The 13,994-nt window shown below is 53.5% G+C and overlaps 1 protein-coding gene across 2 annotated transcripts in view; it reads left to right on the forward strand.

Annotated features, from left to right (window-relative positions):
• The first annotated feature begins 1,940 nt into the window (after positions 1-1,940).
• The window catches only part of TSHZ3 (teashirt zinc finger homeobox 3), a 71,117-nt gene continuing 59,063 nt past the window's right edge, over positions 1,941-13,994 (forward strand). The window contains exons 1-2 of one of the 2 annotated variants that reach the window (XM_019423311.2): positions 1,941-3,044; positions 3,945-4,639. In XM_019423311.2, coding sequence (XP_019278856.1) covers positions 4,600-4,639 — 40 coding nt within the window. In that variant the 5' untranslated portion in view covers positions 1,941-3,044; positions 3,945-4,599. Of the gene's footprint in view, positions 3,045-3,351; positions 3,684-3,944; positions 4,640-13,994 lie in introns of those variants that run through there. The other variant, XM_019423313.2, reaches the window with a different exon arrangement.

A 13,994-nucleotide genomic window follows, 5' to 3' on the forward strand; every position in this document is an offset into this window, starting at 1 on the left:
CCTGAAAAACTGGCATGTGGGAGGATTTGTACTGCAGAACGCTCAGGGCACCGCCTGGGAGGAGGACCAGGGTTCCACTGGGCCCAGGCCACAATCTTGGGGGTCATGAATTGTCTTCATGGCCCCCTGGAATTTTCTGGACTTATCCACGTTGCCACCCCGCTGCTGGGTGAGCCACCTGGCCACAATGGGAGCCATCAGTTTCGCCCATGGGCGTTTGCCATTGGGCATTTCCATACGTCTCACCACTGCCCCTCAGCCTGCTTTTCCTTCTTTTGTGTTTAGGGACTTAAAAATGCCCAGAAAAGCAGCACCTCGGAAAGTTGGGAGCGTCTCACTGGGCTGGGGGTCACTTTTTGCGTGGCTCTCACTCGGCTAAGTCACCAGGTGCCTGCGCGGGAGCGGAAGCCTGTTGTTACTTTTCAGGGGTGTCCGCAACTCTTCCAAGTGAGGTGGAAAGATTTCTACACGGTGGTACCTTCTACAGAATTCTAGCTCCTCCGCCGGGCGCCGGCTTTTCCGCCCTCCTCTAGCGTGAAAGCGGTTCGGCCGCACCCTGGAGCGCGGTCCCTCCTTCCCGCAGGAAGGAGCCCCTGTGAGCGCCGCCGCGGCCGTCTCCGGCCTCCTCCGGAGCCGCGCAGACCTTGGCTCCCGGCGCTGGCCGGAAAGCGGCTCCTGTATCCCTTCTACCTCGCGAATCGCGGAACGAAGACAACCACAGGTTTTGACCCGCTCCTGTAGCCGACTCTTGAGTGGGGCAGAACTCACCAGACACCCGGGCAGAAATATTTGCAGTAGGAATACGCTCAGGTAAAATGCCAGGGACCGCCACGCCGCAGATGTCCAAGGAGTAGGTCTTCCGTGCGCCCTTCCCCTGAACTTCTTAGGGGGAGGACCAGACAGCCCCTTTGGCCTGGCCAAACTGATCAGGCACCTATATGAAGATATTTGCCCTCTGGACAGCGGGGTGCGAGGTACGGGTGGGGAAAGCAAGAAGCAATGGTAACCACGGGGGAGGTCAGCATTCTTGGAGAATGGCGCCCCGCGAACTACCCGCAAAGCTCTGGCTTCTCAAACATATGGCCTTGCCCTTTCTCACTCTGTAAATAACATATGAATTACAGACCTACTGCCACCCTGACACCATTTCTCCTTAAATCGAGTCCCTGGTTTTCACTGGGATCCGCGTTTCCTTCCCCCTCTCTCGCTCCTCACAGGCGGCAGCCAGGTAGGGGCCTGGCAAAGTTTTAGCTTTAGACCTTCTGGCCAGAAGATGTGCCCCAGATTCGGCCGAGCTGGAGCCCATTTAAGCCCCTGCATTCAAGTACACACTGTGCTTGGTGCAGATCGGGGAAGCCTCCCTGCCTTTTCTCCTACGCCACACCCAGTCCACAGAGAAGGGGCAAAGAGAACTTGGAATTGTTAGGGCTAGGTTGACAGTGTCCCTCTCCATCTGTCCCATTGCTAGCATGGCCTGCAAAACTAGTCCCGTTTGGAGTTCTTGGTATTAAAGGCGGTGCGTATGGTTAAAAGAACACTGTAGAGATCAGGGTTCCAGGCAGTGCCACGCCGGGCCAGAACCCTGTTTGAGTGTCCGGGCAAGGCAGCGCGGTCGCAGTCTGCACTCCGCATAGCCCGTGTTGCGCGTGACGGGTTGTCGCTGCGATGTGCAGCTCAGTGACACTGATGGATGCGCCAATGGTTGGACGGACAGATGTTAGGGCGGATCGCACCGCGCGCGGCGCCCGAGCGGGGGAGGGCGAGGTAGCGATCGGGCGGTGGCTTCGGGCGGCTCGGAGACCGGAGCTCAGGCCGTGGCCCGCAGGGGGAGGGGGAGGAGGGAACAGAGGTTTGGAGAGCAGCGTTGGGAAGCAAAGGAGGAGGGGGAGCACAAGCCAGGGCGAAACTCTCAGCCTTCCGTGCGTGGCGCCCCGCGCTGTGCACCCATCACTACCGGCGCGCCCAAAAGGGCGCTCGGTGCTGGGAAGGTGAGCCAGGGGCGGGCAGGAGCTGACCTCGCGCGGCGCCTACCCTCCTCCAGGCAAGAGGCTCCCAGCGCCGCGACCAGAACCGAGAGGCCGCGGGCGGCGTCTGCCAACTCACCGTTTCCTCGTTCGCAAGAAGCGTTTCACGCCCCACGGCCGAGTCTCCCGGGCCTGGAGGGACAGTTGTTTTAGCCTCCGCGGCCGCAGGCGCCAACCGCTCGCCGCGCCCCCGCCCCCGAGTTCGCCACACACAAGGCCCGCCTGGGAGCCCAGTCGCAGCCGGACTCCGATTCCCCGCAACCGCCCGGGGTCCGCACCCCGCAACTCCGAGCGCTCCTGCGCGCGCGAAGGCGCTGGAGGCGGCTTTATAGCCCGGGAGGACGGCAGCAGCACATCTGCATTCAGGGAGGCGTCTGGACCGAGCCCAAGCCCGCAGGCTGGGGGCGAGCGGAGACTTTTGATCTTACCGTCTGGGTGAGATCACGGTCTCCTGGTCTAAAAGAAAAGAAAGCATGCCGGTGAACTTTTAAAACAAACTTGCATAAACAATCACAAAGAAAAAGATAAAAAAGAGAGGGCAGAAGAAAAGGGAGAAAGAAACACAAGAAAAGGAAACATTAAGAAAAAGGAAGGAAGGAAAGAAGGAAGGAAGGAAGGGAAAAAAGGAAGGAAGAAGGCCGGGGTTTGCAGCTCCGGGAACGCTTAGGCAGGCAGTCCCAGGGGCGCGGGGCTCCGGCCCTCGCCGGGACTATCGGACGCGGGGCCCAGGGGAGCCTCCGGGCCCCAAGCGGCGCGCCCAGGAGCAGCGCCACTTCGGGGACCTTGGGCCTGGCGGCCGCCCCCGCACCCCCCACCACCGCCGCCCGGCAGCGCCCGGAGCCAGACCCGCCGCGGCCGCCCCATTCCCGGCCCAAGAGCTGGCCCAGGGAGACGCAATCGAACCCGCAGCGCATCGATGCGCCGCCGCCCGCGCCGCTCGGGCTCAGGCTCTCGCTCAGCCGCCGCCGCCCGGGGGTCGTCCCAATGAGCTCCGGCCCACCCGCGCCCTCGCGGCCGCTCGTAAGTGAGCCCGCGTCGCCCCGCCGCCAACGCAGCCCTGCCAGCTCCTCCTCTCCGCGGCCCGCCGGTCTGGCCCGCTCGGCGCCTCAGCGACCCCAATCACCCAATCAATAATCAATTCTTTTCGCCCCGTACTGCTGGCAAGCCGGGCGCTGGGCGCGGTGGCCCCCTCTCGGGGGGCGCCCTGGGGCGGGGGATGGGCTTGGGAGCCCGAGTTCCTTCCCCCGCCCCCACCCACCCCCCCACCCCCCCGTCCCGCCCTCGGATCTGCCAGCGCTTGGGGTGGGGGGCGCGGTCCGGCGCCTAGGGGGCGAAGGGCGGGGTGGGGGGCGGAAGGACCTTGATCTTCCCGTGCGGAGGAGGAAACTTGGAGGCACCCCCCTCCCACGCCGACCCCCGGGACGGGCCCGGGAAAGTTTGCCCGGGAAAAAAAAAAATTGGGGGAAGTGGCTGCGGCGGGTCCCGGGGGAGGAGCCCGGGTGGCGCGGGGTCTGGGAGCAGCCCCCACCCACTCCGGCCCGCGCCCGCCTCCTCCCTCGAGGGCGCCGGCGCCCGCCCGCGGGCCCTGGCATCCCCGGGGGGTGCGGGCCCAGGCCCGGCGAGAAAGCTGGGGGCTTTGGACGCGGCGGGTGGAGAGGAGTGCGGCACGGGCGGGGCAGCCGGGGGCGGCCAGGGGGCGAGGCTGGGTGGGGAAGAGGGGCGGGAGAGGGTAGCGAGCGCCCCGGGACGAGCTGGGCCGGGCCGGCGCCGCGCCCCTGCGTGCGCGCATAGGGCGGGGGCGGAGGGGCGGCACCCCCTCCCCGGACGGGGCGGGGGTCCTAGACAGGCCCGGGGCCGGGAGCGGGGGCGCGGCGCCCCCGCGGGCGGGCGAGTGACACGATCATCTCCTTTTCCTTTAAGCTTGCCTGTTGCCGACGCCGCCGCTCCAGCCGCGCCGCGGGCAGAAGACTGGACCGCTGAGCCCCGGGCCGCGGCGGCGGCTGAGCGCCCCCCCCCGGATGCCGTGACCCCCTGCCCGGGGGCGGGGGCCGGGGCAGGACCAGCCGGGGCCGCTCCCGCGCTCCTCCTCCCACCCCTCTGCCCGCCTTCTCCCCCTCTCCCCGCCCCCCGGCCCCGAACCCCCGCGCACCTCGTCTGGGGACGGGGCGGGGGGGGGGGCAGGGCCGCCGTTCCTCCCCGCCCCCTCCTCCTCGGGCCTCTGGAGCGATTTGTCAAACTTCCCATTCCGCCGGCAGCGCGGTCCTCCTCCTCCTCCTCCTTCACCACCTCCTCCTCCTCTGCCTCCTCCTCCCCCCGCGCTCCTCCCTCCCCGCGCCTCCCTCGCCCGCCCTCCTTCTTCCCTCCGCACGTTCGGGGATCGCGGCGGAGCGCGGAGAGGGGGGGGACGCGGAGAGCCGGGGCGCAGCAGCATCCTGCGGGCGGCCGCTCTCCGGGGGGGAGGCTGAGAGCCGGCCCGCCTCGCCCCCCCGCGGGCCCGCCGCCCCTCCCTCCCTCTCCTCAGCCCGGCAGCGGCGGCGGCGGCGGCGGCGGCAGTGGCAGTCGCCGGAGGAGCATCATGCCGAGGAGGAAGCAGCAGGCGCCCCGGCGCGCAGCAGGTACGAGCCGCTTCCCCTTCCTCCTCCTCTCCTCCTCCTCCTCTTCCTCTCGCTGCCGTGCGCCTCCGGCCGGCGGCGACCCGGCTCCTCGCCCCACTCCTCGCCCCTCTTCCTCTACCCGCGCAGAGTAACTCCGGGGCGCCAGGCTCGCTCGCTGCTCTGCTCTCTGGGTGCGTGCGCCCGCCTCGCGTCCCGGGCGCCCCCCGGACGCCCCGCCGCGCTCGCCCTGCCCCGGCTCGCACCCACTTCGCGAGCCGCGCGCGCTCGGGGGCTAACTGAGCCCGCCTGGGTCCCTGCCTCTTCAGCTCGCCGGCTGCGGAGGGGATGGGAAGGAGCCCTCTTCGGGCTCTTTCTGTGGGGGGCGGGCGGGGTCACCTGAGTTCCCTGGGACACCTTCCGTGTCCTCCCGCGGCCGGCCGGCGGGGGGACAGCCCGGTGTCTGCCGAGCCAGAGAGAGCCGGCGAGTGAGCGAGCGGGTCCCTTCGGCCACCTTACTGCTAATCCGATTGATTCTTCATTTATTGGGCCCAAAGCGGGCAAGCGGTGGAAGGCAGAGCGCGCTGGGTCTCCGTATTGTCAGATGACCGTCAAGTCACTGTTAGATGCTGGCGTTTCCTCTATCCGTGTTTGTTTTCCCTTACCCCCACCCCCTCCTTCCACTGCTTCTCCCACCCTCACCTCCTCGTAGCACTTAGTTCTGGGACGTGCCTGTCTACTCCCACCCACCCCCCCCAACCCCCGGTTTTCTTTTTCTTTTCTTTTCTTTCTTTCTTTCTCTTTTTTTTTTTTTTTTTTGCCAGGATGTCAACTCCTGTTAAGATTGAGCCGATTTTTTTTTTTTTTCTTTTCTGGAAAAAGCATCATTGAAAACAAAACAAAACCCACACACATAACATTATTTTGCAATAATGTCAGTTGGGGGTATGTTGCCTGGAAGAAGGGTTTCTGGCCCTTTGCCACCCTTGATTTGATGACTGATTGATCGCCCGTCATGCTGCTGCCTTTGATCTATTCATTCCCAATAAACATCAATAAATCACTCCCAATGGTGAGGCCAAGCTCTGTGACGTCACTAGGGCCCTGTCAGTGGAAGTTCGGGGATTTGGGACGGATTGCTGAGAGGACCACATGTGGACGGGATGTATTTTGATATGAGTAACACTCAGATGTGCAGAGGTTCAGATGCTGCCTGAAATCGGAGGGTTAAGTGGAGGTTCGTGTCTTTTCTGCTCTTTTCTTTTAGTGGAGGAAGAGAGAGCAGAGGGAAGGGTCAGGGCATTGCCTGACGCCCCACTTGGATGAAGGCGTTGTACCTGTGCTGCCCCCTGAGTGCCTGTAGTAGCCCTGGGGGTGACGGGGATGGTCATTTCCATCATGGGAGCCGGCCCTGCTGGTGGAGCCCACCCTGGATGCACCCTGGAGTCTCCTTACACAGGGTCACGCAGAGGGAACGCGCTCCTTTTTTTTCCAGAAATGTACTTTCTCGTTCCTGCCTTAAGAAATCCCTAGAAGAAAGGAGACTTGGTTTGGGGCACGTACGGCAGGTTTTGCTGTCTGTCCTCGGTGTTGCCCAAATTTAGGAAGTTTGAAAATCCCAGCAGTGGTTATGGGGAGGGTGCTGCCACTCAGGTCACCTCCTGGCTGGTGCTTCTTGTCCATTCTACCCTCTCCTTTAAATTCCAAGCTCAGGCAGTGAGCTTATCTGCCCAAAATAAACTCCAAAACTTTGGAGGACTCCTTCACAAAGTTGGGCAGTAGGAGTGTCTTGGGCTTCTTCCAGTCTTTGAATTTTTTTTCTTTCCTTTTTGGATGCACATTTTAAGGTATCTGTGTGCCTCAATCAAATGAACCATATGTGATTACATCTTTACATTTAGGTTAGAACTCTTTCTACGGTGGCTTCACCTTTTTCTCCCCCACCTTGCCAATCTGAGACTCTTCTCTGATAACTTCCTGCTAAAAATGTTAGCGGAGGAAAGGTCCTGTTGATTTTATCTATCCATCCATCTATCTATCTATCTATCCACCTATCTATCCACCTATCTATCTATCTATCTTAAAGCAACCTGTTCCCTAACCTTTCTGCACCTTTTACAAAAGCCAGCCAGGAAATCTCAGGTCAGTTAAGAAATATTCATTATATAAAAACTTGACTGCCCGGCTAATAGGAGATGGAAGAATGGTTTTGCTCTATCAAAATGACCCGTCAAAACGACTTTGTTTCATATTTGATTTAATTGTCTCTCTCCTGACAGGCACATTCATCAATAGCTTAATGGTCAATCAGAAGTTGGCAGCCTGAGTGCTTTCTTTCTTTCCCATACCCTGGTTTTGGATTTACTTTATCAGAATGCTTCTGCCTAATGGACGTGTGGAGGAGGGGGTGGAGAATGTCTGAAGGGCTACTTATTTAGGAAGAGGGGAGGAATAAAAAAAAAAAAGAGAGGGAGAGACAGAGAGAGAGAAAGAAAGAACCCTCCACACTGAGGCCTGAGCTAAGTATGCACAGGCCAATAAGTGAGCTGTCTGAGGTTTTTGTTTGTTGGTTGGTTGGACAAGAAACTTCCCATTTTTTTCCCTCCCGTTTTCAGTTCTCACAGCTGCAAGTTATAAGGTTCATGCCTGCTTTTGTGGCATCCTGGGAGTGATGACAAATTGATTGCTTTGCACTGATAGAGAGAGAGTGGGAAAAAGAAAGATGTCTGCTGATTGGTAACTGGAAATCCAGTCCCCAGCAACCTTGAGAATACTCGAGAATTTTTTTTCCCCTCCAAACTGAAAGGTCCGCTCAGCCATAAAAAAAGAAAAGTTGTTTTGCCAGCTTCATTAGTGTTCACCTAATTAGCTGTAAACCTGATGGATCCCTGACAGCTTTAATGATTGGAGATGACAAGCTCGACACAGTGTCATCCAGCAGAATTAGGTTTGCAGCTAGTTTGATGTAATCAAGTTGATATTACACAGTCCTGGCTGCCTTTAGTTGTGCATTAACTCAATTTTCTGCTGCAGGTGACAAATGGGCTTTGGTACCTGGATAATCATGTCATAGGAATTAGGGCCCTTTTAATGGTCTGGGGTAGAATAACAACCACAAAGGGCTGAGAGCTGGGTAAGGCGTGCAGACGTCGCACACAGGTGCACACAGTCTTTATATCTAGGCCAAATGTACCACTGCTCTCCAGAAGGCCAAAGCAGGCTCCAAGAATCCCTGAAAAGACGTATTTCTGTGCTTGAGGATTTTCTTTTCTTTTCTTTTCCTTTCTTTCTTTTTTTAACGGAAATCATGCATGGCTTAGTGCCTTTTCTCAAAAGGAGAGAGACATTTCTTCACCTGCCGAAGAGAAACCTGGGCAGGAGCGTCCTTTCTCCACGCGTGTAATTTCGAAGGGCCGTACGTTTGTGCTGGACAGATGTTGCTGCCTCAGAGGAACAGGGTTGCAGAGGCCAGTGTCCTTCGGGCGAAATGACCATTGTCCCTTGCTTAAAATGTGACTCTTGCCCGTGCGTCACGTTTTTTAAACCACGTATTCTTTGAAGATACCAGAAAAAAAAAAATTGGAGCAGTGTTTCATAGCAGATAGCGTTTTATCCACTCATATCCATTTTCTGGGGGGGGGGGGGGGACTGTAAAATCATTTAAAAAAATTGCCGAAACTTGCAAACAAAACAAAACAAAACCGGTCCTCAAGGAACAACAACTCGTCACTGACCGTTTTGAATCTTATTCATTGAAAGAGAATAATCTTCCAAGGAGTTCTTAGGTGGTCACGTCAACAGGGTAAACCTTTGAGTATCTTCACTTGTACAAAAGTGGTTTGAACCCCTTGGGTTCGGCTAGTGTGACAGATCGCTGTGGGTCCCCCGGGGTAGGATGGGCTTGTGGCAAGGCAGAGGGGGTTTGCATTGCCAGGAGACGTGGGCATGCCTGAAAGGGAGTGCACCTGCTGGTCACTAGTGCACCCTGGCCTTCCTGACTCTGGGCCACACATTGGGCGGCTCCACAGAGATTTCCTCTTCTCTGTCAGAGGCACGTGGAGCGTTCAGAAGGGCATTTCGGCGTCGGCCTTGGGAATATATTTGCTCTCAAGCTTGCCACACGTTTCTCCTTTGGGCAAGTATTCTGCCTTGTAGCAAGGTGACAAAATGACTGGTTTCGGCTGCTCTGTGATTCCTGCCCCCCCCCCCCCCCGACTCTCATTTTCCTACAAAATGGGTGGAACAATGCAAATTTTAAAAAGGAAAATCAAGAAGATGAGGGAGAAAAACAAAGAGGGCAGGAGGCAAAGGCTGTCCCCCTGGACGTCCACCTAGGGAAGAGAATCTTCCAGAATCAGCTGCTGTGCCCCCATTATCTTGACATCTGTCAGTTAGGGCTTCAGTGCTCTCCAGGGCCACACTTGATTGTGAGCGGTGGATGTTGTCATTTTGTTCTCAGTGTTGCCTTGAGCGCGCTCATAAGCGAGCGATAGTCAATAACTGACGTATCAGTACTCTTCCCTAAATTGTCTCACATGTCTGCGTTTTCCCTCTTTTTACCAAAGATTGTTTTGTAAAGAGATTACAATGAAAGGTGGCTGCTCAGGGCCGTGGGGTTGCCGGGAAGCCCAGGTGAGTTCCCAGAATTAAAGCCCTTCCTGCCCCCCCCCCCCCCCCGCCCATGTCACCTCCACTCCTGGGGTGTCTGGAAGGAGAAGGATCACCTTGAGGGCAAAGTGCCTGCACCACTTTGGGAGGGGGGGCTTCCCCCCCTTTGACTCTGCTTGTGGCAGAGCCAGGCCGGGGCGAGGGCTGCAGTCACAGGCAGGGAACAAGAAGGGAGAGGAGCCGAGTCCCAGTCCTGGTGCCCAACAGCCATGTTAATCCAGGGACATGTCTTCGAGGGCAGTTTGTGAGGCTTTCCTGCTGGCCCATTTTTATTCCTGCCTGTCGCTGGACAAACTATAAAAATAGCTTTGGTCTGGTAGTAAAAAAAAAAAAAAATAATAATAATAAAAATAAATAAAGGAAAGAAAAGAAAAGAAAAAGAAAAAGAAAAGAAGTAGGGTGTGTGTGTACCCTTCTGTGTTTGTGTGCAGCCCAGTTAGGTAGAGGGGCCTTTCTGTCACAGCAGCTGTTTTGTGACACCCCTGCAGCATTTCCCCACAGCCGTGGGGAGGAGCAGGACAGAGCAGAACAGTGGCATCACTGAGCCCAGACCTTCTCAGGTGTTCACTGTGTGTGCGTGCGTGCGTGTGTGTGTATTTTAGTTACGCTCCAAATTGTGGTTTCTCTGTCTGAAGTTAAAAATGAAAGGTGAATACAATATATTGTATTTGGTAACAATGATATGGACTGGTACATCTAGACAGATAATGTGCAGTTGTAATTAGACTCAATAGACAGGCAGTCATTTTAAAATTCTTTGACACATGCATAAAATAGTCATATAATAAGATAAGATGACAATTTTATGTTAGGTTGATAAAGTGTCCCGATACATGCATTTAAATGTCTGTAAGCCTTTAAAAAAATCCAGACAGATTAATTCTAGTTTCCAGTATTTGCAGTTAGTCATTAAATTAATTTTTAAATCCTACTAAACAATGGCTATGAATATGTTTTTTCCCCCCCCCTTCTAGATTTTTTACCTGAATTGCAGAGAATGGATACACAGGCTTGGTAGCTTTCTCTAATTTTTCGACATTGGTAACAAACAATTACATTAGACATGGACATAAAAATTCAGTTTCCTGTTTGTAGCTAGAATAAAGGTTTGCATTTTTGGAAGTAAAAAAAAAAAAGTTATAGAGTATAATCTGCTTATGACCACTTGCCTGAACAACTGTCATACTCTAGATTTAGGAATCTTTATTAGAAAGATTACATAGTGTCCTTGACCAAATATTGAATATTTTATAAGCCCCATTTAAAAAAGAAGACATTTCAAGCACATACACTTGATTTGATCAGCACTTAGATTCTTGGGTTTAATTACTTTCAATTCTGTAAATTATTTTAGTGTTTCAACAGGAGTGGCCCCAGTGATGTATCGAGGGGAGTAAAAAGGCATTTCTCTAAAGGTCACGTTACCTGGACTTTTGGACCATCTTCATACCTTGTTTTCTCAGATGTGCAAAGGTGTGGCTCTTGAAGAATAATTTCAATTTGTTTGGGCTTAATGATAAATTATTAATTCATACTGTCAGGACACATGTTATTAATTATGACGGTGTTTTCTTCATCCAGAACAGCTGTTGGGGAAACAGTGTAAGTTCAGATTGTCTTCAGGGGGAGGGCGCCAAAGCAAGGAACTTACCAAGTCCTTGTCATCATATCTTGGTCCCCTTGCTTTGGGAATAAAGCATTGCGGGGGCGGGGGGGGGGGGGTGGGGAGGGAGTGAAAGGGAGAGAGAAACCATTCATTCTAAACCAAGATGTACACCAGCAAATGCTAACTAATGTACGTTTTCTGAAAAGCAAGCCTAACTCTCCAAGGTCTGTGAGTTCAGACCTGAGCTCAGAATCCCTCAGCTGGGATTCTGAGGTGGGACCTGCTCCCTTTCCAAGTGCAGGTTTGAATGGACTGCCCTCTTCATCGCACGAGTGGGACTTGTTTTCTTCTTATTCTTGGGTAGACCAGAAGGTCGTGGTCACAAGTGCATGGTGGCGGAAAGCAAGATACTCTGAGCGTTTGTTGTTCCCCAAACTGGAACCCATCCTTAATGGAGGGCAACGCGCCATTTGGTAATATACGTGAAATGACCCCAATTCATTTACTTTTGATTTTTACCATTCTCATCATTAAATCTAGTCCTATGTATTCAGTTTCCTCTGAGTTCTTTGAGAAATGCATGTTGCATAAAATAGGCAATTTTTAATGAACAATTTAATGTAAATGGGTTTTGAATTTAAATTAATATTAATGAAGCCTTGAGTGAATTTATTTTGCATACGTAAAGACTTGTAAGTCTTTCACCCATGTGCTTTCTCCTTTATGTAGTAACATTGGTTGGTGGGATTAACTAGAGCCTTTTAAAGATTTACACTTAAAAAAATTAAATTGATTTTATATGTCCAATAGCACCAACATATTATTAGGCAGAGGTGTTACTTAATTTAAAGAAAATATACCTCATTTCCTATTAAACCTCTCAGTTTCCATTACCCTGTTCTTCCTGCAAGCTGCCGTTGCTTTGGCGTTGCTGCTGGGGAAAATACATACCAACAATAGTTACTACAATCAAGATGTTTTCTTTCTTTGGCTTACCTCTAATGCATTATGTATCCTGGAATGATGGGAAGTTCTGTAATTAATTCTGTTAGATGTAATTGCTATAATCACTTTGATGTTACACATAATAAAGGTAATATGGTAAGCACATAAAAAATATAAACACCTTATTGTAACACTACTACTAAAATTCCTTCTCATCAAGTCTGGCTTATAGACCAGTGTTCTTAACTGGTTTTGGCCATAGGTGACAATTTATCCGAGCCGTGTTCATTGATATTCCAAAGGAGAGTCATTTATTGGAAAGGATGGGCCTTGTCTTGGAGAGATCTCCAAGCTGGTTGCCTAGGAATCTTAATGCCCTTTTCCTCAAAGATGTGGCTAATTAGAAAAGGTGACCATTATCTTCTGTAGAGGAGAGGGGTAAAGGCTTCCCGGAAGTGGCCATGGAATGAGGTAAGAGGGTGGCCTAGGAGGGAGAGAAGCACTCTGAGACGAGAGATGGCAAAGGTTTTAGGTCCAAAGAGTGCTGTTCTGAAGGTTTTCTCATGGTGTGGGATTATGGGAAGTGTGTGTGTGTGTGTGTGTGTGTGTGTGTGTGTGTGTGGCAGGGGGAGCGCACAGGCGCATTCAAGCACATGCTCGTGGGTAACCAGAGAAGGCCACCTTTCTGTGAGAGACATTGGTACAGAATATATGGTTTATTATCATTACAGTTAGTATTCTACACCTTTCCCAGGGGATCCTGGGGGGCCGTGCCTAACTGTCGCACCACATGCCAGGGGCGATGTTGCCTGTTGGGCAGAACCTGAGTGGTATCTGTGACCCCTCCCCAGGCCTCGGTGCGCCTACCCTAGATGCGGGCTACCAGAGAACAGAAGAGAACTTTGCCTGAGACCCTAAGCACATCCTCCTTGTGGGATGTTTCCAAACATGTGTAAATTACTCTTTGCCAGTGCAGCTTGCAGGAGATGGAGAACGTGGTGGTTAAAGAAGCTTGTCGTTTGATTTTGTTTTTTTTTTTCCTTCTGTGGACATCCTGGAGTCGGACTCGCTCGGGCATCCATGTGATCCCGTCGTCAGCTTGCACCCTGCCCCGTGTGCTACAGAGGTCACGAAGCCTCGTGACCTGGTGTCGGCGTGAGAGTTTGGATGTGAATTCCCCACATTTATATTTTATTTTTCAGTGTGTTATAGGCGACGAAGCGTATGAGTCAGTCATACACAGAAATCAAATAAGAGAAAGTGTACGTGTGAGCAGAGAGGATGCCAGAATCTCTTTGGAGGAGGAACGGGGTGTTTTCAGATGGTGGTGAGATGGACAGTGACAGCCGTGAGTCCCTAGACTGTGCGCTGGACCGGCAGAGCTGGGTCTGGCCGTGGCTGTGGTCAGCTGGGTGCAAACCAGGCCAGCAGAGAGCAAGGTGCTGCCACAGACGGGCTGGCAGGGCCTGCCTCCTGGGCGCTGGGCCTAAGGCACCCTGCCTGCCAGGTGAGAGGGTCCTGGGTCCCTGGCGCTGGCCTGGGCTGCAGTCAGGCAGTCACCAGCCCTCCTGCGGTGAGCCTTGGCTGGTTTTGATGGCGAGGATGATAAAAGGTCTGAGAACTCCATAGGCCCCTGTAATCAGGGCCAGCACTGACATCCTTCTCAAGTTTGACAGCTTCTTCCTTTTCTCTTCTCACAGCCAAGCCTTTCTCAACCGAATTTCCCCGCCCTCCCCCTCTCTCCTCCCTCCCTGCCGCCTCTCACCCCTTCCCTCCCTCTTCTTTCTGTGTGCTTCTCTCCTGTTTCATGTTCTTGATCAGTCTCAGATGCCTGGAATTATTTTTTTTCGGGCGGGAGGGGGAGTGTTGCTTTAGGTTTGTGGGTTGGGCAGGTGTGAGAGGAAGTCTGTGTTTTTTTTTTTTTTCTTTTTTTTCTTTCTTTCTTTTTTTTTTTTTTTTTGTACTGTAGGCCTGTTGCTAATTAATGTTCCTCCATAAGATTCTGTCGGAGTTGAGTAATGTTTTTGATCTTTATGCCTGATAACTGCATACTTAATGAGATTTCAAAGCTGTGAGTGCAGCTCCCTACAATTATTGACAGATGCCTTTTCTTTGCCATTGGGTTCAGCTTCATAAATCCTCTTGCCGTAATGAGGTTCA

This window comes from Panthera pardus, unplaced genomic scaffold (assembly GCF_024362965.1).
Source record: "Panthera pardus isolate Hobbes unplaced genomic scaffold, ASM2436296v1 HiC_scaffold_18, whole genome shotgun sequence".
Taxonomy (NCBI): Eukaryota; Metazoa; Chordata; class Mammalia; order Carnivora; family Felidae; genus Panthera; species Panthera pardus.